The sequence below is a fragment of the Bidens hawaiensis genome, unplaced genomic scaffold (assembly GCF_021521415.1).
Source record: "Bidens hawaiensis isolate Kalapana, Puna unplaced genomic scaffold, B.hawaiensis_p1.1 tig00003393_1, whole genome shotgun sequence".
Taxonomy (NCBI): domain Eukaryota; kingdom Viridiplantae; phylum Streptophyta; class Magnoliopsida; order Asterales; family Asteraceae; genus Bidens; species Bidens hawaiensis.
In genome coordinates, this window is record NW_027491189.1 from 1914765 (window position 1) to 1928841 (window position 14077).

The window sequence follows — 14077 nt, forward strand, 5'->3', positions numbered from 1 at the left end:
ATTGTGGATCAAGAAAGCAAGGTTGGGGGTGTCGGCTTAGGCTTTTTGAACAAAAATTGTAAACACTAAGTATAAGGGATTAAATTCCACATATTAGATGTTTAAGTATTAAATCTGAGTGGTGCAAACAAAAATAATCAAAATAAATATAAAATAATAAGTTTATTGATTTGATTAGGTAAAAACAATCCGGATCCACAGTGACTACCACCTACCTCCAACCACCATCACCGTCAACCACCGCCAACACCACAACTGCCACCTACCTCCCACCACGATTGCCACTCACTACCAATATAATTTTATTTATTCGTCTTTTCTTGTCTACCAAATAACACAAAGTAATGATTTATTCCATTCTTGTATGGTAACCAAACATCTCTCTGAAATGGTAATAACCCATTTCATGCATTACTCCATTCCATTACCACGTCAATTCAATTTTATAGCACATTTTGTTACCTCCAACCAAACAAAATTCAATATTAGAGCATCTACAATGGGACCAAGCCCTAAGGTCTGTACACACATGGCATAATACTGATGAAGGATGGTGAAGATGCAACCTATATGAAGGCAGTGGTTGTGATGCACGTCCAGACCTACAACCCTGCAACGGACGACGAAGTGGGACCCCCACCAAAAGCCAAATTGAAAAGTATTTTATCTTAAACACAGAAAGTTAAGACATCATATCGAAGGATTACTTGTTTGATTTGTGGATTAAAATTAGAAAATGGATGAAGTCATGGATGAAAGATGCAGAAAACTGAATGATGGTGGCGGCTGTGGAAGAGGAAAGGAATTAGGTTAAATGCATATTATGATTTCTTTAACCAATTTATATTCTTCATCCTCATTGTTAAAGGTTCAACAAAATTAATCTTAAACTCTTACAATGTATTATTTTTATTTTTATTCCTTTTTGCATCTTTTCTGTAACTAAATTGAATTCATGCTATAATGGCTATATGTTAAAAGAAATTAAATAAAGAATCAGCTCTATAAATTTTAACACACACATAACATACACCAAAAATCTAAATTTCTTATTTTCTTGAATGCTTATTTATATTTTTAAAATTTTTTTTATTTTCAAAAGTTATATTTTTAAATGTTTTTTTCTTCAAAAGTTATATTTTTTTAAATGTTTAGTGTATCATTGAAATATATGTGAAATATAAAAACTAAATTTCTTATAAAATTAATGTGATTATATATAATTTAATTGTAGAAGTAGGTGATGATGTAATAGTTTATGAATGTTTGTTGGTGTGGTAAAAAGTAGAGGTTTTTGAAAAAAATTCTAAGTTAATATAATGAGACGATTGTTTGTGAAAGTTTTTTTATGGCAGATATCTTAGAGGTTGTTTGTTTAGCACTTAATGGTACCACTCAATGTGAACATCTGAATCGCTCAGATTCAGAGCGTTTGGTTGGTTTAAAAAATTTCTCTGAATGAAATATGAAACATCTGAATCGCTTAGTTACAAAAAGAGTCTGAATGAGAATATAGACAACAATTACCCTAACCTAATACACACTTCTTCTTCATCTGTAATCCCTCCCCATCTTCAACCTTCCAATCTGGTGTTGTTGCAGTGCTGCTTGCCAATCAATCAGTCTCTCTCATCTACTATCCCTCTGAACCCTCAACCAGATAATTGTTTTCTTCAATAGCAATTTGAGATTTTTATTTTTGAAATAGATGAACCATTTAATCCTTGTTCTCCCATCTGCTAAGCATGTATAATGTTTGTGTGTTTGTATTTATAACATGAATTAATTATATTTATAAGATTATTCATAATTGTTGAGATTAGGGTTTCAATTAGGGTCTTCTTTGAGTTATTTTTTTGGATTTCGGTTGTTTGGGAAGATGTTCATGAAGTGGGTATTGAAGAATGACAGAATCTTGGGATATGAAGAATATATCATGAATGTAACTGTCTTTTGAAAATCGTGACCAAACCGGAGCGGTGATGGCTGCCAAACTAACACGTAAAACAACCTAAAAACGAATCCAAAGCCGTGAACTAACCCGTTTAATTACGAAACAAACCTGGAAACCTAAGTGATATTATAACATCATTTTACAGCCCAAAACATATTATTTTGATAAGTTATAACCTGGCTCGAAACTGTTTTATATGAATCATCGCTTTTAAAATAGAATTAGAGCTCAAACGGGCCAAAACCGGGGTTGTACTCGCAAGAGCAGCCCCAAATATGTTCAGCCCTGAATATGTTTTTAAAATCTATGAAATGTAAACAAATTATTTTAAAAATTATACCATGTGCAGCCCCAAAACTGTGGCTGGATTTGTGGCCAATTGGTAACTCGTTTAAGTATAAACTAGCTTGAAAACGAGCCCAACAAGTGACCTCATTAACTTCTGGACATTAAACCTAATTTCCAGAAGTTAAACATACTTATTTAAATCAATAAACAAGGTATAAACCAGCCCCAATAGGTAATACTAAAACCGGATATTAAAAACCTTTTAAACCGCCACTTTTGTACCCCGTTTAATTACGAAACAAACCTGGAAACCAACGTGATATTATAACATCTTTTTACAACCCAAACCATATTATTTTATAAGTTATAACCTGGCCCAAAACTGTTTTATATAAATCATCGCTTTTAAAATAGAATTAGAGCTCAAACGGGCCAAAACGGGGGCTGTACTCGCAAGGGCAGCCCCAAATACGTTCAGCCCTGAATATGTTTTTAAAATCTATGAAATGTTAAAACAACTTATTTTAAAAATTATACCTTGTGCAGCCCCAAAATCGTGGCTGGATTTATGGCCAATTGGCAACTCGTTTAAGTATAAACTAGTTTGGAAACTAGCCCAACAAGTGACCTCATTAACTTCTGGCCATTAAACCTAATTTCCTGAAGTTAAACATACTTATTTAAGTCAATAAACAAGGTATAAACCAATCCCAATAGGTAATACTAAAACCGCATATTAAAAACCTTATAAACCGCCACTTTTGTAACCCATTTAATTACGAAACAAACCTGAGAGAACTTTATACGAGCCAAGATCTAGCCGCTAACCCGATACATCAACACGAGATCGATACTTTAACCAATAGTGTATTGATAAATAAGAATGAATACATTATGGGGAATAATAGCTTATGGAGAGGATACATTATGACTTAGATCTCTCTCCCTTTAATTATGGACATGAGCTGCCTATTTATAGGCCAAAGCTCTCATTCGTTAAGTTAGTCTAATTCATTATATTTTAGTAACGAATGAGACACCATTCGTTATGCCTTCATAATGAATGATAATAACTTAACGAATAAGCCATCATTCGTTATGCCTCCATTCGTTATATTATATAATGAATGGGCTTATAACTTAATGAATAGTCTAGTTAACTAACGAATGGAGCTCATTTGCTATACAATTCATAGCGAATGGGCCATTTTACAATAAACATTCAACCTAGACTATCTATAACTTATTCGATCGCTACGGACACCAAAAACGTGCACTAACAAAACCTGGAAACCAAAGTGATATTATAACATCTTTTTACAACCAAAACATATTATTTTGTTAAGTTATAACCTGGCCCGAAACTGTTTTATATGAACCGTCGCTTTTAAAATAGAATTATACCTCAAACGGGCCAAAACCGGGGGGTGTACTCGCAAGAGCAGCCCTAAATATGTTTTTAAAATCTATAAAATCTATGTTTTTAATATGTCATTACTAAGGGTATAAAAAATCAACTTATATATGTTATTTTTTTTCTTTTGAATTGTTCAGAGTAGTGGCACAAAAAAGAACTAGGACTACTTGGAAACCACAGAGTGTTGATAAAACATTTGTTGAAACATGTATTCATGAAATAACACTCCTTGGACTTCAAGGAGGTAGCTTAAATCAACATCATGGAAGAATGTAGCAGAGAAACTGAAATTAGAACACAAATTCATTGTGGATCAAAAACAAATGAAGAACCGGTACAATTATCTAAAAGCAAAGTTTCAAGCTTGGTTAAAGCTAAAAAACAAAACTGGCAATGTTTATAATCCCGTAACAAACACTTTTAACTTGTCCGAAGAAGAATGGCAAATTGAGATTAAGGTATTTCTTTTGTCTAAAAAGTTATTATTATTATAATTATTATTATTATTATTATTATTATTATTATTATATTTCAATAAGATTATAGTATTTTATACTATTTTTTTCACACAGACCAACAATAAGGTAGAATCTTTGAGAAGTGCGCCACTTCTCTTCCCCGAGCTTTGTGTTCAATTGTTTGAGGGCTCTACTTCAAGCGGCTTTGATAGTTGGGGGCCATCTTCTACACTTCCTCATCCTTCTGAGGAAGTTTCTGACCACAATTTAAATAATCTTGAAGATTTCGAATGCACTCAAATGGACACCCCCAACTCAAGGTGTTAGTGAGGAGTCATCCGGTCGGTCTAAAGGGAAATGTAAAGTTAAGGAAACATTTAATTCAAAGCTAATAGAAGTTGGGGACCATATTACCAAGGTGGAAAATATGTTGATTGAAAAACACAATCTTTCTAATGACATGGATGCATGCATGGAGAAGTTAGAGACAATGGGATGGGGAGAACTTGATGCCAAATATCAAACGGCGCTTATGCTTTTTGGTGAAAGTGTTGATTTAAGAAAAGTGTGGTTACGACTTCAACTGCCCGTTTGTGAGATATGGGTTAAGAATGCGGGAGCGAAGTATGGATTGTTTTGATTTTATGTGTCATTGATATAATTGATGTGGATGTTTTTTTTGATCTTATGTTAGGATTTTATTTTTGGATGTTTTGGGTTTTTTTAGGTTACATTATGTAGTATTTTGTAATGTTCGATTTGTAGGATAATCTAGTAATGTTATGTGGATGTTATGTCATGGATTACTGGATGTTTTCTTATGAATATTTTTTTAAACGTTGGCAATTATTGTGACGGGTAGCTTATGGACTCGAACGATGAGATTATAGTGTTCATTTTCCTTTGTTGGCATTGGCTGGGATTAGCCCCAAGAAGAATTGAAAGGATAAGAGACCTAAATTCGGCATTAAGCGGTCATGCATATACACAAGAATTGTTGCATGGATCTTCTACCCAATGTTATGAGATGATGCGTCTTTCACGTGATGCATATATACTATTGTGCCATCATTTTAAGTAAAGAAAATGGTTGCAAAGTAGTAGGTCAATATGTTTGGAAGAAAAGGTGGCTATGTTTTTGATTGTTATAGGACATAATGAACATTTTCGAGTGGTTAAACGAAGGTTTCAACACTTAACGAAAACGATTCATAGATGTTTTCATGAGGTCCAGACTGCAATGATGAATTTCGCAAGAGAAGCTATTATTCCAACATCTTCTAATGCAATCAAAAATACCTCAGACCGACATAAAAAGCTAAAACAAATATTTCATTGGACAATAGGTGCGTTAGATGGAACTCTTATACATGCGGTCGTACCCGCTGATCAACAAACTCGTTATAGGGAAGAGGAAATGGTGAATGCTACCAAAACGTGTTAGCAATTTGTGATTTTGATATTCACGTTTGTATGGGCCGGATGGGAGGGCATTGCACATGATTCACGAGTTTTAAAAGAAGTTGCATTTAACCCAAATTCCGGTTTTCATTTCCCCCACCAGGTTATTAATCATTTTTCAGCTTTTATAATTAAATACATTATATATATATATATATATATATATATATATATATATATATTCAACCGTATTTGTAAAAAAATTTTGATACACATTTACAGACAAATACTACCTTTGCGACGCTGCATACACTAACACTCGTAAATTATGACTCCTTACCGCAATACGAGGTACTGGTTAGCTGATTTTCGACAACAACGCACGTTAACGAAGGAAGAAAGATTCAATCATGCTCACACACAACTCAGAAATGTCATTGAGTGCACATATGGTGTTTTGAAGGCTAGATTCCCAATCCTAAAGAGAATGGCCCCTCATTTCTTTTCCAATACAAAGAGACATAGTGATTGCATGTTTTGCTGTCCATAACTTTATAAGTAAATGCAATATCCATGATCAATTATTTTTGGACTACGATGAGAACACCATCTTTTATGAATACAAGGCGAAGAAAGTGATGGCGAGTTGGTTCACGACATAGAATGGGGTTCACAAGGCGTTGAGTATATGACTACTTTGCGTGACGAGATAGCTGCTAGACTAATTTCAAATTAATAAAATTAAAATTGTAAATAAAGTATTAATTTCTATTTGGATTTTAGTATGTTTTCATGGATTTTGAAGTAATAATTTGCAATTTGAATTTTCTATGATGTTTTGTCTTTTCTTTTTATAATTATTTATCATTCATAGTTTTAAACAAAAAGATGCATTTCATTCGACATAGTTCAGATGGTAAGATAGTCATTTTGTATAGTTATTAAGATGTCTAATTAAACAGACTTTAACTTATTTAAATCTTAGTGGTTCAGTCTCTCTTAAACCATTCAGGCCTCTTCTTAGCGAAATAGCCTTTAGCAATCAACTTTAATTTTTGATCTACTTTTAACAATTAACAAATATAAAACGTACAACATTGAATGAGAACACTATAAAAGGTGGCTAACATCAACATTTAGGTCTTTTACTTTGCTTGTTCCATCCAGGCTGCCGATTGCCTCTTTCTGTTTCACACTCTGCTGCAACCCATATTAACATAAAACTAATTCAACATATTAATCATCATCAATGGGGAAAAACGATAAATCAGGGTTAGGAAGAGCCCTAGTGAAGCATCATAACCACAAAATCCAAGAATCCAAAGAAAAAGGTCAGGTTTACTATAAACAATACAAGAAGGTTCTTGAATCCGTCACCGACGTTGCCGATATTGACGCCGTTATCCAGCAAGCCGACGAAGCCGTTCGCTTGTTTTCCGTCGATAACCCCGCCGCCGTCAACACGCTTATTGATTTGTATGTTCTTTTGCTTTTCAAACCCTACTTGTGATTTTTTTTTACAGTTAATGATGTTATTATTGTAAATTATTTGTGAGTTTAGGGTTATAGTCTAAGTCAAATTAACCAATCGGTTTGCGGTTAAGCAGTTCGGTTTAGTTTTGGTTAATAACCAAAATCAAGTTTTAGCTAGAAAGAATTCGGTTCAGATGTAGGATACCACATAGAAATACATGAAATGAATGCATAAATACATGTAATGAATGTATCCATATATGAAACGGTGTTATCAAACATAAAATACGTGTGATGGAGGTATAGAAGCTAGAAATATATGAAATTACAAACGGTTTGGTTCAGTTAATTCGGTTGCATTGGTTAATTTTGGTTCGGTTTCATCGGTTTTAGTTCGGTTATTGCTTACTCGTGGTAATAATAATAAGTTGTTATTGTTTGGCAAAATTGGTTAAGATTTCTGGTTATTATAATTATTGAGGGTTTAGTTAACTCAGTTGTATGTCTTGAAATTAATATAACTGTGATTTATGTAGGCGGTCCAGCTGGACTGTTTATTTTCTTTGTTAGAGATGTCATTTTTATATGAAATTCTGTAATTACGTTTGCCTACGTTTGTTGGAGTTTGTATGGTTGGTGTATGGTTCCGGTTTATAAATGTTAAAATTAGTTTTGTGAAATCTTGAGCTAGAAAGTACATTGATCTTGTAAATCTACTTATTTTAGTAGAGTAAATTTCAAACGATCTAATCTAGCCAACTTTTATAAGTTTATAGGATATAATCATGAATATTGTTCAAATGAAGTTACTCTAGTTTCATTATTGGTTCATTGTTGTGAAAGTTTCATAATTGTTTAATTTGAATAACCTAAATGGAGCAATTATGACACTTGGTTACCTTTTAGTGACCTTTTTTCTTCACAATTACCTTACTTCGGGTAAAGCTTGAAAAGAATAATAATCACTAAATACAAACCAATGTTGTGTTATTTCCATTTTGGTTATTTAATTATAACATATATATAATAAAATTAATAATGAGAAAATATTGAAACTTGATTTGCCTTTGTTGTTAGAAAAGAGCTCAAGCGACTCTAATAGAACCGTAAAGAAAATTTGTCATTATTAGCTGAATTACTCTGAAACTTATATGTCAATTTAAGATATCCACTTCATCATCAGCCTACAATGTGCTTATTGTCATCTTTTTTTTTTGGTCTATATTGTGGATGGTCAATTTATGGTTTCTTTGATCACATAGAGAGTCGGGTTCTAGCACGACTGAGTTGACTCCTCAAGAAAGAAGAGAAAATCAAAAGAAAGAAGAGGCTTTACATGCTAGCAGTCTTAGTGTTCCACGAAGGTATGCATCTTTTAATACCGTTACTTTTTATTTGCATATTCAAGGTTCTAATTTTTCTTTTAAATCCTGTTTGTTTTATTTTTACAGACCAGCATGGAATGCCAACATGACTGTTGAAGAGCTTGATGCTAATGAAAGGCGTGCCTTTTTAGTTTGGCGCCGTAGTCTTGCAAGGTTGTATATTTTTAGAAATATAAATTTTCCTCATGATAGTTTGGATTAGTATCCATGTTAATGATGTTGCTTACCAACATAAAATATGATGACCCCTGTCACTAGTATTGTAAACGAACTGAACGGACACGAATGGAGCATGTTTGTGTTCAATCGTGTAACTTTAGTTGAACAAACGATCGAGGGCGGACATTAAACGAAGTTGATTTTTTGCTCGTGTTTGTTCATTATGACTGAACATAGATGTATGAGCATAACTGAGCTAGGACTAGTTAAAAGGAAAGTTTTTTTTTGAACAGCTACTTAAAAGGATCGTGAAGAACTATTTAGGTTGGACCTAATAAGTTATTTAAAACTATACTGAGTTGTAATAAGCCAAAACCTTTTGAGTGCATATGCTAAAAAATGTAAATTAACAAACATAAACAGACGTAAACTAACAAACATAAATGAACGTAAACAAATGAAGATAAACAAATTATAAGGAACTAACTAACAGATAGTTCATGAATGAGGCATGTGTTCATGTCCGTGGGTTGTGAACACATTTTCTTGTTCACGTTCGTTTGCTTATAAAATTCGCGAACTGTTTGCTAAATGTTTGGTTCATTTACAAGCCTAATTATTCCTCTTGTTTTTCAGGCTCGAGGAGAATGATAATCTTGTTCTTACACCATTTGAGAAGAATCTGGATATATGGAGACAACTTTGGAGGGTTGTTGAACGTAGTGATTTGGTGAGTGTTATCACCGATACTTGCGCCTATATCGTTTTTTTGTTGTTTTTTTCTGATATATTGCATATACATTTATTATTTGTTTTATTTCAAGATACTAACTTTTTCTACCTTTTCTAGCTTGTCATGGTTGTTGATGCACGGGATCCACTGTTTTATCGATGTCCTGACCTAGAGGTAATCTTGTTTTTTTAAAACCGTATGATTTTGTAGCATATGTATTAATATGTTATATATTTACTTTCTTTTGTTCAATAACGTTGTGAAGAACACACCAATAACCTATTGAATCATGATGAATATATATATATATATATATATGAATAAAATTAAACAAGTTGGTTTTGAAAGCAGATTTGTTTCCTGCAAGAAACATGTATTTTAGTGAACGTTCATGTTTTTTCTCTCTTTGAATCCTATTTTTTGACAATCATTAGTTCAGAAAGGGTTTTTTAATACGTATCTTTTAGTGCTATTTTGTAATGAGTTGGATTATTAATCGAGTGTTTAATAAACACAGGCATATGCTAGAGAGATAGATGAGCATAAAAGGACGCTGCTTTTGATTAATAAAGCGGATCTTTTACCATATTCTGTGAGGTTAGTCTTATATAATCGGTTATCTATTTATTTCAATATACCAGTATTTTTTGTTACCAGTTGCAACCGTACTGATAAGATGGTAACATTTTATTAAATCTATTTTTTTCATATCAGTGTTTACAATCTTACTTTTGTGATACTTTTATTCATTTTACAAAATATCATCTTGACACTATTTTTTCTTTTTGCTCATTTTTATATTGAATTATTAGATTTACCTAACACTACATCTGATAATACAATCATTACAAATTCAAATTCCATCTTCAATGCTGAGTTGCTGATTATCTTAATTCTGATCATTGAAAATCGCAAAATCACGTTTAAAACTCACATACAAACACCTCCTAATTTAACGCATATTTGGCTTCATTGCAGACTGAAATGGGCCGAGTACTTCCAGATGCATGATATTCTGTATCTCTTTTGGTCTGCAAAGGCTGCAACAGCAGAATTAGAAGGAAAAAAACCTGTTTTTTCTTCCCAGGAAACAGTTGACCAAGACACAAAAATATACGGAAGGGATGAGCTGCTATCCCGTTTACAATCGGAAGCGGAGAAAATAGTCAATATGAGACCCGATCCACACCGAAAGTCAACAGATTTGGCAACCGTACACCAGAAGTCATCCGATGCGAAAACCGACCATGTAACCGTGGGATTTGTGGGGTACCCTAACGTCGGTAAAAGTTCCACAATTAACGCGTTAGTAGGTGCAAAACGAACAGGTGTGACATCAACTCCCGGGAAGACCAAGCATTTCCAAACACTCATAATAACCGAAAAGTTGACTTTATGCGACTGTCCTGGATTAGTATTCCCGTCTTTCACAAGCTCGAGATATGAAATGATTGCTTCCGGGGTTTTACCGATTCACAGAATGACCGAGCATCGGGAGGCCGTCCAAGTGGTCGCTGACCGGGTCCCACGCCACGTCATCGAGGGCGTTTACAACATCAAGCTACCAAAGCCGAAGCCGTACGAGCCTGCAAACCGACCTCCGTTTGCATCCGAGCTTCTCCGGTCGTATTGCGCGTCTCGTGGGTACGTTGCATCGAGTGGGTTACCCGATGAAACGAAAGCCGCCCGTCAAATATTGAAGGATTATATTGACGGGAAGCTGGCTCATTATGAACTGACTCCGGGCGTGCCAGATGAAGAGGCGGGATTAAGCGATGCGGGCGAGTCTGACTTGAGTGAGGGTGATGATTCGGATTCTTATGATGAAACAGGGGAAGATGCAGGTGGGTCCGAGCCGAGGCTTGATGATGTCATGGATGACCTTAAGTCTTTTGACATGGCGAATGGGTTAGGTCCAGTTAAAGCGGCTCATGGGGCTAGGAAGAAGGTGAGTTCGGGTGCGTCTTATAAGCAGCATAAAAAGCCTCAAAGAAAGAAGGATCGAGCGTGGAGGGTGAAAGATGACGGAAGTGATGGGATGGCGGTCGTGAGGGTGTATCAGAAGTCGGCTAATGTTGGACCGGTTATGGATAAGTAATAAGACTGGATAAAATTGAATTATTTATGTTTTGTATGAATTTATAATGTCATATTGATGCGTTTGATGGATTGTAGCGGTCAGCAACATTTGGTTCGGCATGTGTTATCTGAGAAACCAACCTGTACCTGGACCGATGTACCCTTTAATAGTTTGGTGACTTGGTCCTCTGTCAGGTTTAGTTGTGTGGAAAATTTGGTTCCGGGTTGGTCTGTCTATGTTGTTGGAGGTGTTCAAACACATGAATATAGGAGTAATACATTTTTGGTTTGACTTAAGGTCACTGGTATTTTATATGTTGGTTGCGACTTTGTGGTTTGTAAAGAGTAGCGTGTCATTTAGTTGAAGGAAGGACATATTTTAATAGTTCTACGGTAAATAATATTTAAATCTTAACAATATTTGAGGACCAAAATATTTACTTGCCCTAAGAAATAATAGTGTGTTTTGGTGAGTTAGAGAAGAATAATTGATAAAAAAAATATAGTGAAAAAAAGTATGAAATGTTTTTTTTAACGGCAAATGTCTCACCTACATGATTCTATCCTTATTATAATAACTACGTCTTTGTCCACGTTAGAAGCGGGGACCTCTCATCTATGAGGCAATTGGTTCTACTAACATATTAAAACATCACAGATAGTAAAGATAACAAGATAAAATAAAAAACAACATCCGTCGTTTTAATCCAGCACTCTACAACGATTAAGCGTTGTTACCGGCGACGGTAGGTGCTTGAGTTGTAGAGCCGGACGACTCTCCCGCTTCCGCTTTCTTGGCATCCAAACTTTTTTCATCACGACAATACTTATTGGTATGTTTGTGTAAGGTGGAGTTCGACCCCGCTTTCAGAAACTTGGAACAGCACTTGTGCGGGGCCATCTCTTGTGAGTCGGTCATGACACACAAATCGTAATGAACCCAAACATCGGGGCATCGTGTTGTTTCGATCACCATACTCGTTAGTTGCCATTAAACCGTTTAAGCTAAGTTGTGATTTAAAGTGTGGTTTATAGATTTGAAAGTGTTTTAACAAGTCCTACACAAATACATGCTATTTATAATATGTGTGTAAGGTTTTTATAGTTAAAAAACCGGTTCCAAATTTCCAACGGTCAAAAACGGCTATATAGTCGTTGGAACCGGTTCCTAACGGTCAAAAATGTTTAAATTAAAAAAAAATGGGGTACCCGGTTATTACGTAAAACCCGGTTCCGGTTCATACCCTGCCTGTTTCCACTGGGTTCCTATATTTCCATTGGGTCGGGTCGGTTCCTACCCGGTTCCTGACTGTCCCGATGACAAAAAAACCGGTTCCTACCCGGTTCCGGGTTTTAAGAAAACCCGATTTTGTGCACCTCTACTATTAAGTGGGCTAGTTTCCCGACAATGTTAAGATAAAAGTAAGAAATGTCTAGAAAATTAGATGTTGAATGTATAGATGTCCATGATCTAGGTATGTATTTCTTGATCTGTTCGATTGGTCAAAAGAGGGTTTGGGATGTGGTTTTGTGTTATACAATGTACTTAACCTTATAGTGAAATGGTGGATCTAAAGAAATACAAATATTTTTACTCTTTTTAATCAATAAATTTTATATATTAGGTATATTGATATAATTTATATCAAAATATAAGGCAATTGATACATGCCCAACCTCTTTAACCCTCTTCCACCATGCATGCATAATATGGAGTCGTGGCCTAGTTAATGCATCAATATTTATGACATTATTTACTTTTAATTGTTTTGTTTTAGGCATGTTATTTTAGGTAGTGACTTAGTGGTGATAACCTGTAGTTAGTTTATTTAGTTTGTTTATTTTGTTGCCTATAAAAAGGCCTTGATTATCAATGAAAGCAAGCAAAAAATTAGTATTGAATTGTTCTTATATCTATGATTCTTGGAGATTGATCCACTCAAATAATCCCTATCATAGGAGACCGCGGATCTTAAATGCGACTATTTCAGCAATCATACTTATTCTATTTGTTAGATTCCTGTATGTGAAAACATGTTATTTTACCCTTTTTAGCAGCAACTTCAATGAAAACACCATCATTCCTACGAGGAGGACAAGAAGGATATGCACCAAAAAAGAAAACAACCATATAGATTAAAAAAATATATTTATATTAATATGTTGGTAACTCTTAGGGTATGTTTGGGATTGCGTTTGAAAAATAATTGTCTTTTCTAAAAAACTATTTTAAAAAGTCAGGATTTGAGTCTTTGGGTATGTTTGGCAAAACTAGCTGGTAGCTGTTAGCTGTAAGCTGGAAGCTGAAGGCTGGAAGCTGAAGGCTGGAAGCTGAAAACTAGAAGCTGGTAGCTGTTAGCTGTAGCTTTTAAATATTTAGGTGTTTGGCAGAGTAACAGAAGCTTTTAATAAAACTAGCTGGGTGCCCGGGTGGTGCGGCGGAATGGACGCACAACCTAACATCAACCGCATAACCAGTGTCGGTACATGATTCACCTGATGACAGTGCATACATAACCTAAATGTAGACGTGTAATTCATGGAAAAGTAGTAAGCTTGTAAATGATGTCGAAAATCAAGTAACAAAGCTGAAATATACAGTAATTTTCAAATAGATAATTTTTTAAACCAACATATTTCGATATGAATCCCTTTCTGAACATGCACTGTTTTAATCTGAAATATGTTCTGACCTGACCCCTTTCGACTCAAAAGCGTACCGACACGAAT

General features: G+C 34.6%; 1 protein-coding gene and 1 pseudogene across 1 annotated transcript; both read left to right on the plus strand.

Annotated features, from left to right (window-relative positions):
- The first annotated feature begins 736 nt into the window (after positions 1–736).
- LOC143623354 (uncharacterized) lies at positions 737–4943 on the plus strand (annotated as a pseudogene).
- A 1742-nt stretch (positions 4944–6685) lies between these two features.
- LOC143623366 (GTPase LSG1-1-like) lies at positions 6686–11664 on the plus strand. The gene is made up of 7 exons (XM_077094297.1): positions 6686–6994; positions 8254–8355; positions 8443–8529; positions 9172–9265; positions 9386–9442; positions 9786–9865; positions 10247–11664. The coding sequence occupies exons 1-7, from the start codon at positions 6768–6770 to the stop codon at positions 11364–11366; spliced, it is 1767 nt and encodes a 588-aa protein (XP_076950412.1). The 5' UTR covers positions 6686–6767; the 3' UTR covers positions 11367–11664.
- Positions 11665–14077: the final 2413 nt, after the last annotated feature.

What these genes read in the sequence shown, in the direction of transcription:
- LOC143623366 (XM_077094297.1), top strand. Translation starts at nt 6,768, where the DNA reads ATGGGGAAAAACGATAAATCAGGGTTAGGAAGAGCCCTAGTGAAGCAT. An exon ending in GTCAACACGCTTATTGATTT is followed by an intron (nt 6,995 to 8,253) that starts GTATGTTCTTTT and finishes TTGATCACATAG; the next exon opens with AGAGTCGGGTTCTAGCACGA. An exon ending in CTTTTACCATATTCTGTGAG is followed by an intron (nt 9,866 to 10,246) that starts GTTAGTCTTATA and finishes GCTTCATTGCAG; the next exon opens with ACTGAAATGGGCCGAGTACT.